At 38.3% G+C, this 19,499-nt stretch overlaps 1 protein-coding gene across 1 annotated transcript in view; it reads right to left on the bottom strand.

Moving 5' to 3' along the window:
• LOC134754344 (katanin p60 ATPase-containing subunit A-like 1) overlaps nt 1–18,087 on the bottom strand; it is a 41,925-nt gene extending 23,838 nt beyond the window's left edge. The window contains exons 1-2 of the mRNA XM_063690665.1: nt 17,606–18,087; nt 1,576–1,681 (exon numbers count right to left, since the gene is read on the bottom strand). Of these exons, the coding sequence (XP_063546735.1) occupies nt 1,576–1,681; nt 17,606–17,797 (298 nt within the window). The 5' untranslated portion in view covers nt 17,798–18,087. The remainder of the gene's footprint in view (nt 1–1,575; nt 1,682–17,605) is intronic.
• Nucleotides 18,088–19,499: the final 1,412 nt, after the last annotated feature.

Raw genomic sequence — 19,499 nt, 5'->3', positions numbered from 1 at the left:
TACCTTTTACAAGATAAGATAAAATTTATGTTGTTATATTTAAAAAAGTAGGTAGTGACGGTACTTTGAACCCATAATTGTACACTCATAGGTGGGTTCATTCAAACCAAAAAAAGGATAGAGCACGAGCGTTTTTTAAGTGATGCAATGTTGTTTCTTGTTTATCCCTAATGATGAACGACTTTGGAAACAAATCAAATTATTTGTGCCATTTTCAACCAAAAGGGTACTTATTGTCGCTTGTCAGTAAGGCGCTATTTCCATATAGCATCAATTAGAAATCAACCTTATCGACAAGCGACAATGTGGTACCTTTTGATTGAAAACATAGTCACATTTTTATTAAATGTTTTGATTTGTTTTTTTTTTTTGCGAGGGCTTCGTCACTTTTTCTTTAATATATGACATCTATTACAGTTTATAATTTATCCCTAATGAAATGAAAACGACGTAAGAGCAAGAGTAAAAATAAAGTGGTGTGTCGTGGAACACTCGGTTGGAACGAAGATAAGGTGAATATTTTAATTTGTTTTTATTTTAAGTAGAAACACTACTTACTCATTTATTTCAGTTTATAAGGTGACGTGTTCATGTTCATGCTCGTGCTCATTCTCGTGCTCGTGACGTGTTCATGTTCATGCTGATGCTCGTGCGCGTGCTCATTCTCGTACTCTGTTTTGTTCTGTTGTGTTCGGTTCTGTTCTGTTAGGTTTTGTTTTGTTCTGTTTTCTAGTATGGCTTGTGACACCAATATTTAACATTTGCATCTATCGCACTAGTATGGTATGTGACGCCAATTCAAACATTTGCATCTATCGCAGTAATATGGTATGTGACGCCAATATCAAACATTTGCATCTATCGCTGTAATATGGTATGTGACGCCAATATCAAACATTTGCATCTATCGCAGTAATATGGTATGTGACGCCAATATCAACCATTTGCATCTATCGCAGTAATATGGTAAGTGACGCCAATATCAAACATTTGCATCTATCGCAGTAATATGGTCTGTGACGGTAAAATCTTACACTTATTTTCGCCTAACCCCCCATCCGCAAACCGTCCGATAAGGAACTTCGTTCCAAAAACAACGGATGGACGACGAAACATAGAACGTGTACCATCGTCCACATTATAAACTAAAATAAATGAGTGTTTCCACTTAAAATAAAAACAAATTAAAATATTTGTAACATTTTCAACCAAAAGGTACCACATTGTCGCTTGTCAATAAGGTTGATTTCAAATTGAAGCTGTATGGAAATAGCGCCTTATTGACAAACGACAATAAGTACCCTTTTGATTGAAAATGGCACATTTTCTGAAAATTTTAATTAATTCTATTACTTCTAATAGTATCGTCCACATTGTTAAGAATGTTAAGGGACAATTCCTAAATCTTACTGCAATGACAAAGCTTCAACGATGGTCAGTAAAGAGCGCATATCTGTTTTAAAGTCTATCTATAACAATAGGTTTGTTCATAAGTGTGGTCTAAACACTCTAAATCCCATAAAACTGTTTGTACCAGTACATTTTCGATATAATTTAAAATAAGAGTGGACTTACTGCCAGTCATAGGCGTGATGGCCTTCTCTCCCTCATGCTGGAACATCTGCAGCGTGGCCACCGTTGCCTTTAGCTGTTCGTACTCGCGGGCCATCTGTTTTTGTACCTGGACAACAGAAAAAAATAATTTAATAAACAACCCAGAAGATATTTCAACAGCAGGCAATTAGTGTACTAAGCCAACGAAGTGTACGAATAAAAATAGAATACACAACTTTGAGAACAAATCAAATTGTTTTATTAAATATTTTTGATTTGTGTTTTTTAAGGAGTCACACTACTATATATAAATTATAAACTGAAATAGATGTCATATATAATTAATGTCATTACCGGGTCTAACGCGATTAAATTTCATTATTTTACCTTTTTTCCGCGACCACAGCTAGTGCAACCTACTTGAAACGTCGGAAAAAAGGTATATAATGAAATTTTATCGCGTTAGACCCGGTAATGACATTAATTATGTGTACAAAACTCGAGAGTTTAAAGTGTTAGATGTCATATATTAAAGAAAAAGTGACGAAGCCCTCCAGTGGTGAAGGCTGGATCTCTCTCGCAATATCGTAATTCCGTAAGGAATTCGTATAGGAGGTACTGCTCGCCCTTAGAGTTGGTCAAAGACGCCTAGTCTTAGTAAAATGGCATATACTCAAGAAATTGGGACCGGTTCCGCCGTGGCGGGGTTGCCTAGGGGTTCAAGGCGTTAGCCCGGATTGCTAAAGACGCCGGTTCGTATCCGGCCTTCACCACTGGAGGGTTTCGTCACTTTTTCTTTAATATATGACATCTATTTCAGTTTATAAAGACAAATAGTTATTTGTTTTATACAAGGGGGCAAAGTTGTTGTTTAACCTCTCGTGCTAATATTGACACCCGAGCAAGCGAAAGATTCCAAAGTTGGTTTGAAAAATGGAATCTTGAGCGTTGCGAGGGTTTCAAGGCACGAGAGGGTTAAACAAATTTTGCCACCGAGTGAAACACAAAAATTTTCACCACACCAACACTCGCAAAATCAAAGCAAATTGATTCAAAATAAATGATCTACGAGCCAACAACAACTCAAAATTTGCAATTGATTACTTTGCCCCACGTGTGGATAAAATGCAACTTTCTTGAACAATCAAGAGAGCCTTTATCAGCTGGCGTGGTGAAAAAATATTAATAAACAATTTCACATGGCTAAATGCAACGAATCGTGACGAGTAGTGGAAGAAAAGGGAGGCCTGTGCCTTTGGAGCAATTAGGATACAAATAGGTTGTAAAAAAATGTAGTTTCAAAAATAAAGTTGCTGCCTACGGTGAGTTGTTAAAAGTCAATTCCGATAATTTTTGCGTCTCTTTTGACGCTATATAGACAACGAGTTCGCGGTGAGACGTTTGTTTGTTTAACACTGATCTAATCAAATATGTATCGGATACAACGCCACAGTCAATAGTGTCAATACCTACCAAATACATTAGTGATCTGACCACATGTTACCTACTTATACCGTGTTAAAAGTGCATGTTGTACTACAAACTAAAACGAGATTGTAATAAACATTTCGAGGTTATGTTATCCCTTAAACCTGATATAGTTAATTGAAATTTGTATGTCTCTATGTGTCCATTCCTGTGTGGCTACAACCAGTTTGGCAGTGACATAAACGCTATCGAGAACGTAACTTACTTTCTATGCATCTCGCTTGTACTCGCATATTAGTGCGAGCGAGATGTATAGAAAGTAAATTACGTAGACGTTAGCGTAGGTATATGTCAGTTTTGAGACTGTCAGTGACTCGTGGTACGGGTACAGGTGGTAGGCTATTCGGAGAAAGTTTCCCCGCGCTCGCATAAATAAAACGTCCTTGTTAGGCAAACTCAAAGTGAAACCTACTCGAAACTCGATAGCAAAGGTTAAAAGGAATTACTTAAAATTATCCGGTTCAGTAAAACTACAGTTACTAACAACAATGTGACAAAATTCGGAATGAACTGTAAATAATTTTACGACCACCGGCGGTGCGTACATAATTTAATAAGCGTCCGACAGCCGCGTTTTCATTCATAACTAACCTAGTTTACTCGCGAGGCAAGAAACAATTCAGCGTTAGTACAATAGGTAATAAAACATACCGATATTTAACTTAGAAACGGTCTCTCGTCATTAATATTTAGCAATGCACAAAGCTAAGAAACTTTTCGATTACCAGACGGTGAATAGGTTCGTCAATTTTCTTCACCAAGCACGCACAAAAGTGAAATTCGATCTCCCACAACTATTAGCACACAATGATCTTGAAGGCGAACAATAAAAATGTTCCCACACGAATCTTACATCCGTTGTGTAATATGAATATCAAAGTAGGATCTACGATCTAACTTGAAACTTTTCACTTAATCCTTAGCGAGCTATGATTTCTCCAAGCGAGTCCAACTTTAAAAAATTTGCACATGTGAGTTCACCACCGAAGCACCCCGAATGCGTCAGTGTAACGATAAAATTTATCGACAGTTCAACGACCGCGACATCAACACTTGAGAACCGAACGGTAACACGCATGACAATACAAAACGACTGTGACGGACGCACGACAAAAGAACAAATGCTTGGCGACCATCCAGCCACTGAATTAGACTAGGTGACCTAAACCGACTCAAAGCCTACCGCCGCATAATCAACTGCGACGTGCGAATTAAGGCTGAAGTGAGGCCAATTTAGCAGCATAAGTAAAGGATTTTATGGTGCGTGTCATATAAATGTGTGTAATTTAGTAATATCGCACGGATGAGGACGAGCCGCGAGCGGGACGTGTCTCGCCGACTCGCCGGCTAAATGCTAATAAGCTGACTAATGAGCAATCCCCTGAGCTTGTTAAGTGATGAACGGATATGATTTTGGATCATACATATATTTGTATGCATGAGATACCTAAACGACATATTTACATTACCTACGGATACTTTTATCCATGGTCGTTTTAACATTTTTAAGTCTGTTTGCATTATTGCGAATCTCCATAATACTATACAAGCGAATGCCGGATAATTTTCTAAAATCCCATTCCCATAGGTACTATTTTGCGCTAATATTGAGTTATCGCGTTGTTACAGTCTATAGCCACCGCATTGGAATTCTGAAAATTGCTGCGAAATTGCATGCTGGTGTCATCGTGCAAACTAATATTAAACAATAGGTATTAATACTTGTAGTAACAAATTAATTATCATGTCACGATTAAAATTACGTCTAAAGCAGCTTTTGTGGTAAATTCTAAGGGCCAGTTAGCTGAAATTTATATGTGACATATAGGTACGATACTTTAACTATGAAGGTACATTTTATATATGTTTCAGGTTATGTTTTGGAAAAGGTAATAACAATATTGCTCGCCAAGTTTAGGAAACCCTGTCTTTATAATCTGCAAAGCCTTAAAAATTGTTTGTTAAAGTCAATGTCACTCCCTTTGCCAAACTAGTGACTTATATGACAAATTGTTCCATCACGTCTCGAGTGATACAAAGACGCTTGCCAAGAACGAGAACTCGCAAGAGAATTTATACAATTTCCGATGCCCATTGCAATCAAATTCCATCCGGTCCGCTTGAAATCGTTATTTACTGCATGTTTTACATTTATCGCTATGTTGAATGAACTTAAATGTTGATTACCGGATAGTACACGGTGAGAAGCATGTGGAGACAAATAAAAAAGTCACACAAGTTTCTTAAGGCCGTTCCATTGGTTCGCCGCTATATCACTGTCACATTTCGCAAGAAAGAACGGGAAAGACCATGCACGCCAAGTGTCAATTTCGATCGAATTTTGTCGATTTTTATTTATTTTAAAAACGTTGCCTTACAATATCGAAATTCGAAAGCTGTCAAATTACTATTTAAGTTAAAATTGTTATTTCTTCTTTTTTTTGTTTACAGCGTCATATAATAAATAACCGAGTAAAGTTTGATTAAAAGTCCGAGTTAGAGGTTACTTTGGGAATTAATTGTATTGAGCGAAGTATCATAATTCGTGTATTGGAAGCTGTGTTATAATCAAGAACTACATATATTTTTTCCACGTCTACGAATATCAACGTCTCTTAGAAAAATATAATCATATAAGGAGATTTTGCGCCTTCTGGCTCAGGGAACGACCTTAACTTAAGTTTTATTTTGCTTAATCCATGAGAAGGCATGCCTGTTGCCTCCTTTCGCGTTAAAAAGAATCAACGACATTACAAATTGACTTACAAATCTTACAATTCAGTCTGCTTAACCAACAACCCATGACCCAAATCTTCGGATGTAAGTTAAATCATAGATCACCACTCCACTCCCCATTCTATCTTCAAATGGAATCACATTAAATGGAACACTTAAATTTGTCTGCCTATATTTTGCTTAACTTACGTTTTATTTTGCTTAATCTATCAGAAGGCATGCCTGTTGCCTCCTTTCGCGTTAAAAAGAATCAACGACATTACAAATTGACTTACAAATCTTACAATTCAGTCTGCTTAACCAACAACCCATGACCCAAATCTTCGGAAGTCAGTTAAATCATAGATCACCACTCCACTCCCATCCTATCTTCAAATGGAATCACATTAAATGGAACACCCATGCCGGACCCGGGTAATTGGCCGCGTTTTTACAGACATTCCTTTTACATCCATCTAATTGTTTCGTGTTCCACATGATCAGCCAGTGATGAAACTGGATGATTAAAATGGCTGCGCGTGATCATGATTATGATAATATGCAAATGGCGAAGAACTCGTGCAACGTTTAAAAACGCCGGCAAGTAAAAGTGTAACGATCTAATTACACGTTTCTGGGGTTTAGTCGCGGACCGCTTCATTATGGCGGGCGTGGATGATGGAGATTTCACGATGGCTTGATAGCGGCTCGTGTAAACTGTACAGTTTAGTTTCTGTTCCTGGAGATGTGAAGGAGTTAATCGAGAGCCTGCTTAACTTGCTTGAAATTTCATTTAACCACCATCATTATTAAAATGGTATTTAAGAAATATTGGTAGTCTTGCTGGACATTCAGGTGTTCTGTGTTCTTCTATTTTGTTAGAAGTGTCTTAAATACATACGTAATGTTTAATTTCGCAGAATTGCCAAGGCAAGAGGTAATAAAGAGGTTAAGTGATCCCTATGGGTCGAAGTGTATCCGCATCAAGGGCCAACGAAAACAATAAGATATTATTTGCAAGTAGCCGAGTGGAGATGTGGTATTCAGTCTTCACTATGGTGACTGCTGTAGTTATTGGTCCCTCCATAGTAATTGGCCACTCGTAACAATACGACTTCAATTGCCTTGTTTCTTTCTGCCTTACTATGGAGTGGCCAATTACTATAGAGGGGCTAATATGCCTAAAATGCGCTCGAGTATTTAGCAAGACAATAGGGTACGTGAGCCACCTATGGGCGCACTAGAGAGTGGATCAGCTACACTCTGATAACGCGAATTAAAAACCGGCCAAGTGCGAGTCGGACTCGCGCACCGAGGGGTCCGTACTTTTTAGTATTTGTTGTTATAGCGGCAACAGAAATACATCATCTGTGAAAATTTCAACTCTCTAGCTATCACGGTTCATGAGATACAGCCTGGTGACAGACAGACAGACGGACAGCGGAGTCTTAGTAATAGGGTCCCGTTTTTACCCTTTGGGTACGGAACCCTAAAAATTGCCTACTCCAGAGCACACAGTCGCTGTGGCCGAAATCGGTCGGGAGAGCATCAACTATAGCAGTCGCCCTATATAGGCACAAAATTCAACTGAAAACCTTATCGAATAATACTACGCTGGCCTGTTATGTAACTGAGATATGAATAATGACGCGGCATTAAAAGTTCAGTACCTTAATACAAGCAAACAAAATTATACTCCAGTAAATATCAAGGCGAAGGTTTAGCGGAAACGGAAAAGTAACCGGTGTTTTAAGAGCAGCCCTGTAATTTATCTGCGGTCAAAGTTATACTTTTAAAGTTCTCTGGACATTGGAAGTCTTGATCACTTTTTCTTTCTTAAACAATATGAGTAATATGACACATGTTACAGTTAATAATACTTTAATAGGAATAATATTCCACAAAGCATTTTCATTTTAAAAAAAAATAATTCATATTTTTGGCGTAAACTAATTACGTGGGGTTGTTGAAAAACTAAAATATGCCGTGATGGGTTATTCCCACTAGTTACCACCAAGTTGTTACCAGTGGTAACTACTGGGAATTTTTTCCCACCTTTTACCACTGGTAACTACTGGGAAAAATTAAAATTAGTACTTATTTAACTTTAACGACATTTTGGTGGTACCACCAAAATGTTGTTAAAGTTCAATACAATTTTTTATTTTTAAAGCACAAGAAAATTCTTGCTTTATCTTACTTTTCCAGATTAGTCATGTGAAAGTCTTCTAAGCTTTCTTGTATGCAGCAGGTTATTATAATAGCCATCGTTAGACATCACCATAGAAATAGCAAGTTTACAAGACGGTTTATGGAAGTCATTAGTAGTAAGAGATCAACCGCCAATACAATCTAGACTTTATGCCGATGATGACGTATGACGAAAGAGATAAATTATCTTTTTCATAACGTCATAACGTACGCCTATCTCGTTTATTAAATCTAGTTGAGGAGATAAGTGTAAGGCCTGAGTGGACGCTCGAAGCGGAGCGTTCGGCGGGGCGTGCAGCGTGGCGTCGGGCTCACAAGTGATTTGAGCAGCGCGCACTAAGGCCGCTCCTATACGTTCGCATTTGTTTAACATGGACGCCGCACGCCCCGCCCCGCTGCACGCCCAACTCGAGCGTCCACTCAGGCCTTACACTTAGGTGGAAAATGTAATTGGGTAATTCGTTTATCTGTTGACGTAGATCTTTGTATACTTTTTACTTTAGGATAATAGACATTATAGGCAACCATTTGAATCTTCTTCTTCTCGTGTCGATGGTTTCAGACTTTCAGACTGTGCGGGACCAAAAGGCAGCTACATTTATCGCCCTGTCCGTCGCATCACGGAGATCCTGCTCAGAGCAGTAGTGCGGGCACGCCGGGCAAGATAGCATGTGTTCCATTGTTTGGGGAGTCGTCCCACGTGGACATTGGGCGTCTGCGCCGCTTAGAACCTTAGAACCATTTGAATGAGATATAGACCACAATTGCACTCATGTTGCCCATCTGATAGTGAGTAACGATGATAGGTCATTCGCTTATTACCCAAATGCTCTATTCAATACCTATCGATTTCCAAGATTCCAATAAGTTACCTCTAAGTATAATAAGTATTGGACTAAAAATGAGCTGAGACTGCTGAGAGAACGCGTTACAAAAATATCTGACAAGCATGATTTAATAGGGTCCTCTTTTGTCTTCGGTTTCCTCTTTCGGAAGTCCGTAACCTTACGTTTTACGAGTCCTCACCTCAATGAGATTGCGGCACAAACCGGTGACCTCCCACTCATTAAATTATGTCACTGTTACGGTCTGCTTTCGCGAAGGCTTTAATATCACAGCTGCTACATTCGCAAGACGAGTAAACAAGTGGAGCACTTAATCAAATACATTGTGGTTATTGTAAAGCGGTTAGGCTTTACAGTCAGTTATGTACGCAGAGTAAGGTGTCCATTATATGTGAGACTGCTCAACAGACGTTTGGTAAAAAGTTATAATTGTTGGATGTCGTGCAGAAAAAACAACTTTAACATTCAAAAGAGTTACCATTTAGTACGAAACCACCACGCAATAACCTCACCAACCGTATGAGTTACATGGTAGGGACTGAAATTTGAATTACTATTTTCATAGCTTATCCAAGCATTAAAATGGTAACGATTTTAAAGAAACCTGGTTTTATTGGAAGGATTCTTCAAATTAAAGCGTTAGGGGAAACAGACACATATCAATTACAGTCAAGTAGTTACCTACATCTCATATTTCTGGTAGATAAGTAGTTCTTATATGTTGCGATTGTTTTTGTACAAGGTCCGTTATAGGTAGAAAAAGGTCTACACTTACTCCCTTCGTCTGTCAAGTACAAATGTCATCCAGTTATAAGAACTGACCAGACTGCTACTTAAATCCCGTTACCTTCCCAGAAAAAGTTTCTCGTAAATCCGCTAGCCAGCTATAATGACTAGAGGTAATACTACCTATATCTGTAATGAAACGTAGATAATTCTGCTATTTGCGTTCCTAGACACTAGTTAATCCGTATGGATTAGCTAGGAATTTGGTGATTAGGAAAATATGATAGTAACGCTTGAAAAACAAAATGGTAACTTGGCGCTGAATAACTGATCTAACACAATCGTAATACCCAATAGCTAAAACTAGAGTTTCCCAAATCGAGGTAAGTTTATAAAAAGTTTGAAAAATTCTTGAAATTGTCGTTCATGTGGGACGGAGGACATTCCGTTGGGTAACTGTGCGAAGTTTTCGAGATTTCTCCATGTGGACAATTAAAATTTTAAAAAATGTCGTCGGCATTTGAGTAGCTAAAGTACAACATATTTGAATAGGTACTAGGTGTTGAGTAAAGCACCCGATAGAATCACTATCTATATCCTAATCCATTCCAACCTTCAGGAGCAACATCTTTAAAATCATTATTCCTCAGAATTCTGAGCACAACAATCATCAAGTTTGCTTTCTTCACATCAACTTCTCGGACTTGTTGACTTCTTTTCTGTTCTGTTGCAACTTTATTAGGTAAGCGATCCCCATGGGGATCGCTTTAAATCCTCATATTTTCTGTAGAATTTGTTTTATGAGCGACTCTATTCTATATTACTGTCGGCAACATACAGACAGAAACAAAAGTCTAACTAAGGAATCTTACGCCAGCTAGCTGTAATCCTATTGTAATCCCTTAATAGGAAACCTTCATAAAATCGCGAGAATCCCGGAAAGGTTTCACAACTCCGTAGATTAGACGTTACACCCGATCGAGTGTGAAACTTGTCGGGTTTCACGTTAATGAAAACGGCTTTATTAAATACTTTAGCGAGCCAATCGCAAGGACGCGAGTGTTTATAAGAATTGGTGCCGCAACCGGTCATTGTACGCTGACCAACGCTTGGTTAATATGGGTTTTACGATCTAGCAATCCCTGAAATAGCTAAAGTTTAATTACCAATACAGATGAAGCGCATAACTATTTTCCATCGTTTTTTCACGGAAACGTACGGACGTGTCTTGCTGCTTCAGTCAATCTCGATACAAGAAGTACTGAGGTTGACTGAAGTAGCATGACAAATACGAACGTTTCCGAAAAAATACGATGGAAAACAATTATGCACTACATCTGTACCACATACACTACCGCTCAAAAGTATTTAGGCATCCGCAATTTTCACCATACAGTTGTATTGTATACAAAAATTATTTTCAAAATCATACTGTTCGATCGCAGGCAAAACGATTTAAAAAACCCTTATGTACATGTACTAGTTCATACAAAATAAAACGATTTTGTACTGGAAATCGATTTATGGTTTTTTTTACGCTTGCCATTTGGGAAATAGGCAATGTACACGAATATTCTGCACATCATTTTGAAGCTCGATATGTCTGTTAAATTAAAAAAGTACGCATAAAAAACTGTTACCCGACTGCGACTTAGCGGTATAATTCTGAATGTCGATTTTGTATACAATTGTATGGAAAAAATTACGAGTGCCTAAATAGTTATGAGCGGTAGTGTAGTACATGTATACCTATTGACGCCTACCCTACAGCTAGGTTATAACTTGATGAGATAAAGAAGGTATGTTGTATGTTACATTTTGTATATTAATATCTGACATTGGAATCAGATTACGGAACACATTTTTAGGTACGGCTGTATCGTATGATTAACCTTGACTGAACTGTGGAAACTTCGATTCTCTACCCACCTTATTAATGATTGAATAACTGAATTTCTGATATTTCGTGTGATATCCGTGAACACATCACTTTGGGGCTGGGGAAAAAAGCGTAGGTAGGTGATAGGTAGGTTAGGTAGCTTCAGATGCCTAAATCGCCTAGAAATAGGAGCCCCGCGGTCTAGTTAAGTTGCAAAAAATAAGTGAAATAACAAGGAAATGTACGAAAAAGGATGTGGGCAAACTAGGAATTTGGACAGTGGCCCCTCGGGGAAGTGGACGTATGTGACCGGATCCGAATCAACCATATAGTACAGATACAGATATTTATTGGTAAAATAAAATACATTTTACAAGTCACTCAAATTCTTAAGAATAAAATAAAAATAAAATTATTATTCACAATAATAAGTTGATATAAATGTTTAGAGGAAGTTACGATATGGAATCAATGATCATTTCGCATAGACAGCATGAATTCGTCGATCGAGTAGTAAGTATTGATTGTAATCCACATCTCCGCTCTGCTGGATTAAAACCAATGCTATTGGTTGATTCCCGCGCGTCTCCTCTCATCTCCTCCTCAGTGGAAAAGCAGCCTAAAGACAGCTTTACAATTATTCACAAAAATGAAAAAGTAGGTACATCGTCCATGAGATAAAAAATATGCTGACAATAATGTAATTTATTATTTATGCATTTGCTCAATGGAAATCCTCTATTCTTCTAACTTTAATAATAAACACCACTTTAGTGATCGTGCCCCGAGATAGCACACGTACCTACCTATGCTTATCAGTCTATCTATGGTGGTGGTATGGTATGGTGGTGGTATGGTCTGTCTATGGTTATCTACTAGGGAAACGTGCCTGTGAGTCAAGGGCTGAGTGGCTCTGACTAATTAGCTATCCGAACCATCGATGAATTGCCCAAATATACACACATTAATAAAATCTTGCCTCGGCCAAAAAAGAGCAAAATAAATTTTACATGTTTCTATCCTCCACGTCCAGTACACGTTCTAACAAGTATGTAAGTGCGAAAGTGACATGCATAGTGACAGGCGATAAAAATGACAACCAGAGAAAGAGACAAACCTTACTGGTTTAACGGTACTTTTGTAATTAAGTTGTATATTTTGTGTATTTACCTGAATAAATAGAATAAATGGAACCATGCTGCCACCGCTGGCCTGCATTTAGTTTGCGCGGAACGGATTTTGGAATTTGGCTATTTTTGCGAGCCGTGTTTGCGATCGCATGTGCCGAATCCGGCACGCTAGCCGTAGTTAGGAAAATCTCCGAGCCCCGAGGGCCGCCAACATCAAATAATGGAAAAACATTCTGTCTCTCTGTCGTTCGAATATGCAAGAGCGATAAAGAGGCAGATAACGATAATCATAATCGATTTGGTGGTGACTGGTGGATGTCGGCGGTAGGCCCTGTGACCTGTGACATCTGTGTTAGGGTGTTACCAACTTACCACACATGGAACAGTCGAAGTAGATCGATAGTTTTCTACTAGACCAATCGATCGATCGACGACGTCGACTGTTCATTCTACCATCGATCAAATATCGATCGATTTGTGTGGGCATAAGGTGCAAAAAGCATGAAAAAGAAATCGCCCTTATTATGGATAACCGACCATGTGGTATTTTTTTAACACCTTCGCATAAATCATGGTGTCTTAAGCCTTAAAATAATATAGTTAAGCACATGCCTACACCTACTTACTAAGTACTACTTAAGTAGTAAGACTTCTTGTATGATTTTCCCACCTCTTTCCACTTTAATGCACCACTTTATTCGAATAATGTCGAGTATAAATAAACTATGAGCTGTAAAGAGAGTGTTTAAGTAGGTATTGAGTAAATTGCACTAAGGTTCACATACCTCATCTTTGTGCATTGAAATCTTAGTCATACAATCTTGATCCGCTAGTCTCAAGCTGTGACTCATTAAAGTGAAAGAATGGAGCCAGATTAGAGTTACTTATAGATTTCCAGTTTCACCATTATTTAATAAAAATGTCTTTTTTACCCGATTGGTGAAGATAAGATTTTTTGAGAGTACAGTATCATAGTATGTCCATTTTCTTGACCCAAAGCCCAAATGGATTGACAGATTTTAAAGTGTAAGGCGTTATTAGATCCGTTTTGGCTGTGGGAGTAAGTTACCCACATCCCTTAAACTGAACCAATGTAGATGAAAATAGGTGTGGATATAAGCAGTGTTGGCCGAATGTTAATTGCAATTAACCATTAACCAGTACAAGTTGAACCGTAAGCCGTAACGGACGGTTACAATTTACGGTTCAATTTTTACTGGGTAATGGTAAATTGCATTAACGTTTCGGCCAACACTGGATATAAGTTTGAGTCCCGTAGAAGGACATATGATAGTTTTCGTCACGGAAATCATCATTCTACGCAGACGTAATTAGCGTCAACTCGCGCGCCTAGATGTTGTGTCAACTTTAGCCAGCCTTCTCCGAGACCACGGGGACAACGCCGTCCTCGAAACGTCGGAGGTAAATAACTTATTTTACGCGATTAAGTCCCGTCGTTGTGAATAATACTGAGTAAAAATCGCGAAAGTTTAAATCAGTGTCTTAACCAAAAGATTTTAAATCAATCTTGCAATAAAACATGGTCGTATTTGTAGTCAATGTCACCACGTAACGAGAATGTCATGTGTGGGCAGACAAAGATGAGTGATTCAGTAGTAGCATTGACCTCAGGCAACTGCCACTCATTACTTCCATTGCTAAATATTAAGTTTCAACTGTCTTAAATAATATTGAGCTTTAAATTGCTGCTTTTTAGGGTTCCGTACCCAAAGGGTAAAAACAGGACCCTATTAGTAAGACGCCTCTGTCCGTCTGTCTGTTTGTCACCAGGCTGTATCTCATGAATCGTGATAGCTAGACAGTTGAAACTTTCACAGATGATGTTCTGTTGCCGCTATAACAACAAATACTAAAAAGTACGGAACTCTCGCTGGGCGAGTTCGACTCGCACTTGTCCCAGTCGGACTCGCCCAGCGAGTGAGATACAGCCTGGTGACAGACGAAGGAGTCTTAGTAATAGGGTCTCGTTTTTACCCTTTGGGTACGGAACCCTATAAACAATACACCATTTAGAAAAATTGGGGCATTTTCTATAAAAAGGGACATTATTGTCGATGGCGCTTACGCCGCACAGCGTCACGCGGCATTGTAATTATATCAGAGCATCGTTAATAATGGCGTGAGTGCCATCGACAATAAGGTCCCTTTTTATAGAAAATACCACAATTAGAGTTCTGGGCCTAAAGGCGTTAAGTAACCATTAAATTTATATTTTTTTACTTAGTGACTTTTGGTTGTCACCTGACAACCATCTACTAATAATATTCTCCATCTAAAGATTGCCATGTGTTAGTCAATTATGGATTATTAGACGGTTACCAAGAGAGCTCAATAGCATGGAAACAAGACAAAAGCAATTCAATTGATATTATTCAATCCTACAATGCACAATGCAATGTAACAGAAAAAAAAGGTATTTAATTGTTTATCATGAGCATTACAGCAATGTTGTTTATAAATACTTCCGATTTCTGAGAATGCTAGGAAGACAAATTTGAGAATTTTGATTACTATTAAGAGTCCCCGGCAAGCTCGGCCGAATTTCACCTTCCCTTACAAACGGAGTATATAAGACAAACGAAATAGAGCAAAAACAAGTTTTGTATGAAAAACTTACTTAAATTCGCTGTCATATGTGTCATTCTCAATAAAAAGGGTACTTATTGTCGGTTGTCAATAAGGTGCTATTTCCATATAGCTTCAATTTTAAATCAACCTCATCGACAACCGACAATGTGGTACCTTTTGGTTGAAAACGTCACATATTTTTTTTACTACAATGGTATCTGAAGCTACACAAACTAATTACAGACCTAGATATACCTTATCCTATTGTAAGTACAAAGTTTCAGGGCAATGGGCAATCTAGCAAGTCTATCGGCCGAATATTCGGTATCCGGCAGCCGACTATTCGGCTGCCGTAATTATACCTACATTTCGGTTTTTCAGGTGCGCATTGTGCAGGTTTTGACCTGTTTTGTAGTGAATATTCACGCGGACTCATTTCTAGGTTCGACAAGAGTGCGCGTGCAAGTGAGTGAAAAGTTTAAATTGATTATGACCGTGACCGTTTCTTAAATCCAATTTGTTTACTCCCAAATCAAGCAAAGTTACTATCCGGTATCCGGCCGGATAGTAGGTCATTATCCAGTATCCATCCGGATATTAAAATAACGGCCTGATACCGGATAGTGCAGAATATCCGGTGCATCTCTACTGCCAATCATCTAAGTGGTGAAGATGGAAATGTTTCTTTACTTTTCTAGAGAGTAAACCAGTGGTTCCTAACTTTTTCAATACTGTCACCCCTTTGACAAACTAGGGAACTCGATTTTACCCCTCCTAAATAATAATTAATATTCTTTCTTATAGATAGGTCTTTTTTATCTTTGATTTTGAACCCCGTAAAATACCAGTTTAACCCCAGTAAAACGCCAGTTTTACCCCCGCGGCGGTAATTACCTCCAGGTTAGGAACCGCTGGAGTAAACCATACCTATTTCAGGTAAGACAAACAGTGTTGTAATCAGATTACTTTCAGCATAAAAGTGACACACAGGATGTTTTCAAGTTTATCAAACATGCAACAATACACAGTTTATAAATAAGCATTATTGACATTTACACAGTGTTCGGATTTGAGGAATATTCAATTGCATACATCATAAATGCGTAATAGTCATAGGTGACTAATTATGCGTGATTTACTTTTTTACCTAAATAATAGTATTGTTATATGAATTTGGTCTGCGGGTCCACACAGAACAAGTCGCCTCATGAGGAAACTGCCGCGCGAAGCAGCTCAGTCTGTGTAGACATGCTTTGGCTGCATTGCCTCGGGCAAGACACATCTCCACCATTTTTAAAAGATTAAAAAAAAGATATAAATAAAACATGAAATAATTGAGTTTTATGAATTGTATAAGGGTTCAATTTCTAGTCAACATCCTTATATTTTCTATAAAAAGGGACCTTATTTTCGATGGCAATTAAGCCATTATTAACAATGCTCTGATATAATTACAATGCCGCGCGACGCTGTGCGGCATAAGCACCATCGACAATAAGGTCCATTTCGTAGAAAATGCCCCATATGGTATTTGTATTGAATAGTTTACTTTGTTAGTGACTCACTATAAATGTAATTAGTTCAGACAGAATCTCTAGAGAACAATTAAATGCATTTTTTTATTAAAATCAGATCTATAAATTTACATAAAGTTTTAGAGCCTGTTAATGTTGTTCCTAAATTTCAAAAGTATACAATACTTGGGAGGAAGTAGTACTCAGATAATTTTATACTCAATTATAGGAAATTGTATAAAATATTCTGAGGACAATTACACATCTGAGAACAATTAGGCAGATCAACCTAGCCCCAAACTAATATACCTAGGACCAGGGCCGGATTAAGAGGAGGGCAAGCGGGGCTACTGCCCCAAGCCTCCACAAAAGAGGGGCCCCCACCCACAATATAGACTTTGGAAAAATAATTTGGGGCCAGGGGGCCTACACTCCTTTGTTGCCCCGGGGCGTCCGGATCTCTAAATCCAGCCCTGCCTAGGACAGTCAGTTTCTTATTGCAAACTCATCCCTGTATTCCAAATTTTTGGTGATAATAAGCTTTCCTATTTTTTCTGTATGTTTACTGTACTCACATTTTTAACCATTATATTAACAATTAATTACTAAATTGTAATAATACTTTAAAAATCTCTGATTTAGCACTCAAATGAAATACCATTTATTCATATGGCACAGAATTACATAAAACGTACTAAATCATGCATGGCCACCTGTTATGATTACTAAATGCACCCCAATAAGGATCCTGAGCTTGGCACCTGTTATGCTTGGCTGCCATAAAAATGACCACACAAACAAACCACTTGTCGGCCTTCCGTCTTCCTCGACTTTAATTAGCACTACTTATCTTATAAGGTAATGTCACCTACTTCAAGGCAAACCACAATACCATACCACAAACGGCTACGTCGAAAAAAGATAATTTAAATGTAGAACGAAGCTCAAACTCACCAACTGCCACTTGGATTTGCGTGTGGGGTCTGCGATGGTCACCAGCAGTCTATGTATCATCTGAACTGTCCCTTCGTAGTACACCAGCGCTGACTCGTAATTACCCGTGAGGGCCATCTCCCGAGCCAGCTTGGTGTTCTCGCAAATTTCGCCAACAGAAACTGCCATTATTGTCATTCCCGCTGCGTACATGTAACGATTCCTCCTCGAAAATTTACTCAATTCCTGAGACCTCCTCAAAGTGAGATCGCGTGTGACATCCACCGAGACTCCCAACAATACACTTCATTTTACCACCAAAACTTATTCAAAACGTGATGTAGATTTGTATTTAATTTAAACTATTGAACTGTTTATTTATCATTTTTATTTGTCACTTGTCACATGGTTTGAGGTCCGTTGAATTTATAAATTAGTATAAATTTTTTGACAAAACAAACATCAATTTAGTTCGTCGACAGCTACTCACGCACACAATCGAACGTTTAGTACGTTTACTTTGATACCAAAATGTTGCCAACATTATACATATTGCTAAAAACAACCAATCACAGAATAGTAAAATTTGTTCGATGATGTTGGTACCCTGTAATAAGTCTGTTCTCGTTTAGCATAATGTAAGAATACTCACTGCTATCGTATCGATAACTATCGATACAATATAACATAATCGATTGTTGGTCAATTGTCTATGGAAAGCCTAAACCGTCCGACCAGCTGGAGTGCTGATAATGATGGACAATGAATAAGACACTTTTATAATCCTGGCAGTTGGATTTAAAAAAAACATACCAAGATACCAAGGAGCTTTCATAAACGCCCCAGAGTACGCGGCTTCGCGCCGCGATTCGCGCACGAGTGTGGAGGGAGCTATACAAGGAGACCAAGTTATAAAGGCCTCATACGCACGAGCGCTGTTACAACGCGCGTTAAAAACCTAAACGTTTGAATGACACAAATGGAAACATGTGTATTTATTCACACGATGGCGGTAGCGCTTTTTATCAAGCGTTGTTAGACTTTACTCTTTGGTTAGAATGTTGGCTCTACAAAAGACTTTTGGACAGTGCGAGCCTTATGGTTTCGTCTTGGCAACATTTTATATTAAATGTTTTTGGTGGGATTTCACTTCTCTTTGCAAGTTGCTTATGACAATCTTCCATCCCCTAATTTAAAGCGTTGGGGGTAATTTACTATTAAAAATCCTGAAATTTCGTATCTGGGGGCATCTTTTATACAATCTGCTTTTTACTGATTCCCCTTATAAACTTCAACTCCCTTTTCACCCTTACAGGGTGATTTTGGGGTTCAAAACTATTCTATATCATTCCCCATAAAAAAATACCTACATACCAAATTTTAACTAAATCGGTACAGCGGTTACTGATTCCCCATACAAAATTGTTAAAAATAAACTTTAATTGTCTATTCTCTACATCGGATATGTACATGACAACACTAAATGTCATATTCCTTCTTCTTGTCTATGGCTTGATGCCGATCGCCAGCCTTTTACTTGTGCCGTCCCATTTTATTTTTACTTTAATTCGTTTTACACTTTTTACACTATATTAACAATAATTATTAATGTCTAGAAAGGCCTGTAAGTGTAAGTGATAGTAAGATAAAACTCAATCAATACAGTCGCCCAGCTTTTATTTGAAGATCTCTCCAATCACGTGGTAACCCGCTGCCAGTCTGTCCAACAGGTTTTACGGCCCAAATATATTGGAAGAGTCGCATTTGAAGCTGCAAACGAAATTGTGAGTACGAATTAATTGCAAGAATGGCTCAAAATCTGGCAAAAACGGCCAGTGCGGGCGGCACCGTTAACATAACCTCAATAGAGAGATTGACTGGTATAGAAACGTATATTTCTTGGAAGTTTGCGGTA

The sequence above is a fragment of the Cydia strobilella genome, chromosome 1 (assembly GCF_947568885.1).
Source record: "Cydia strobilella chromosome 1, ilCydStro3.1, whole genome shotgun sequence".
Classification (NCBI taxonomy): Eukaryota; Metazoa; Arthropoda; class Insecta; order Lepidoptera; family Tortricidae; genus Cydia; species Cydia strobilella.
Note: the sequence above shows the minus strand (reverse complement) of the source record. Positions and strands in the feature narration are given on the sequence as shown.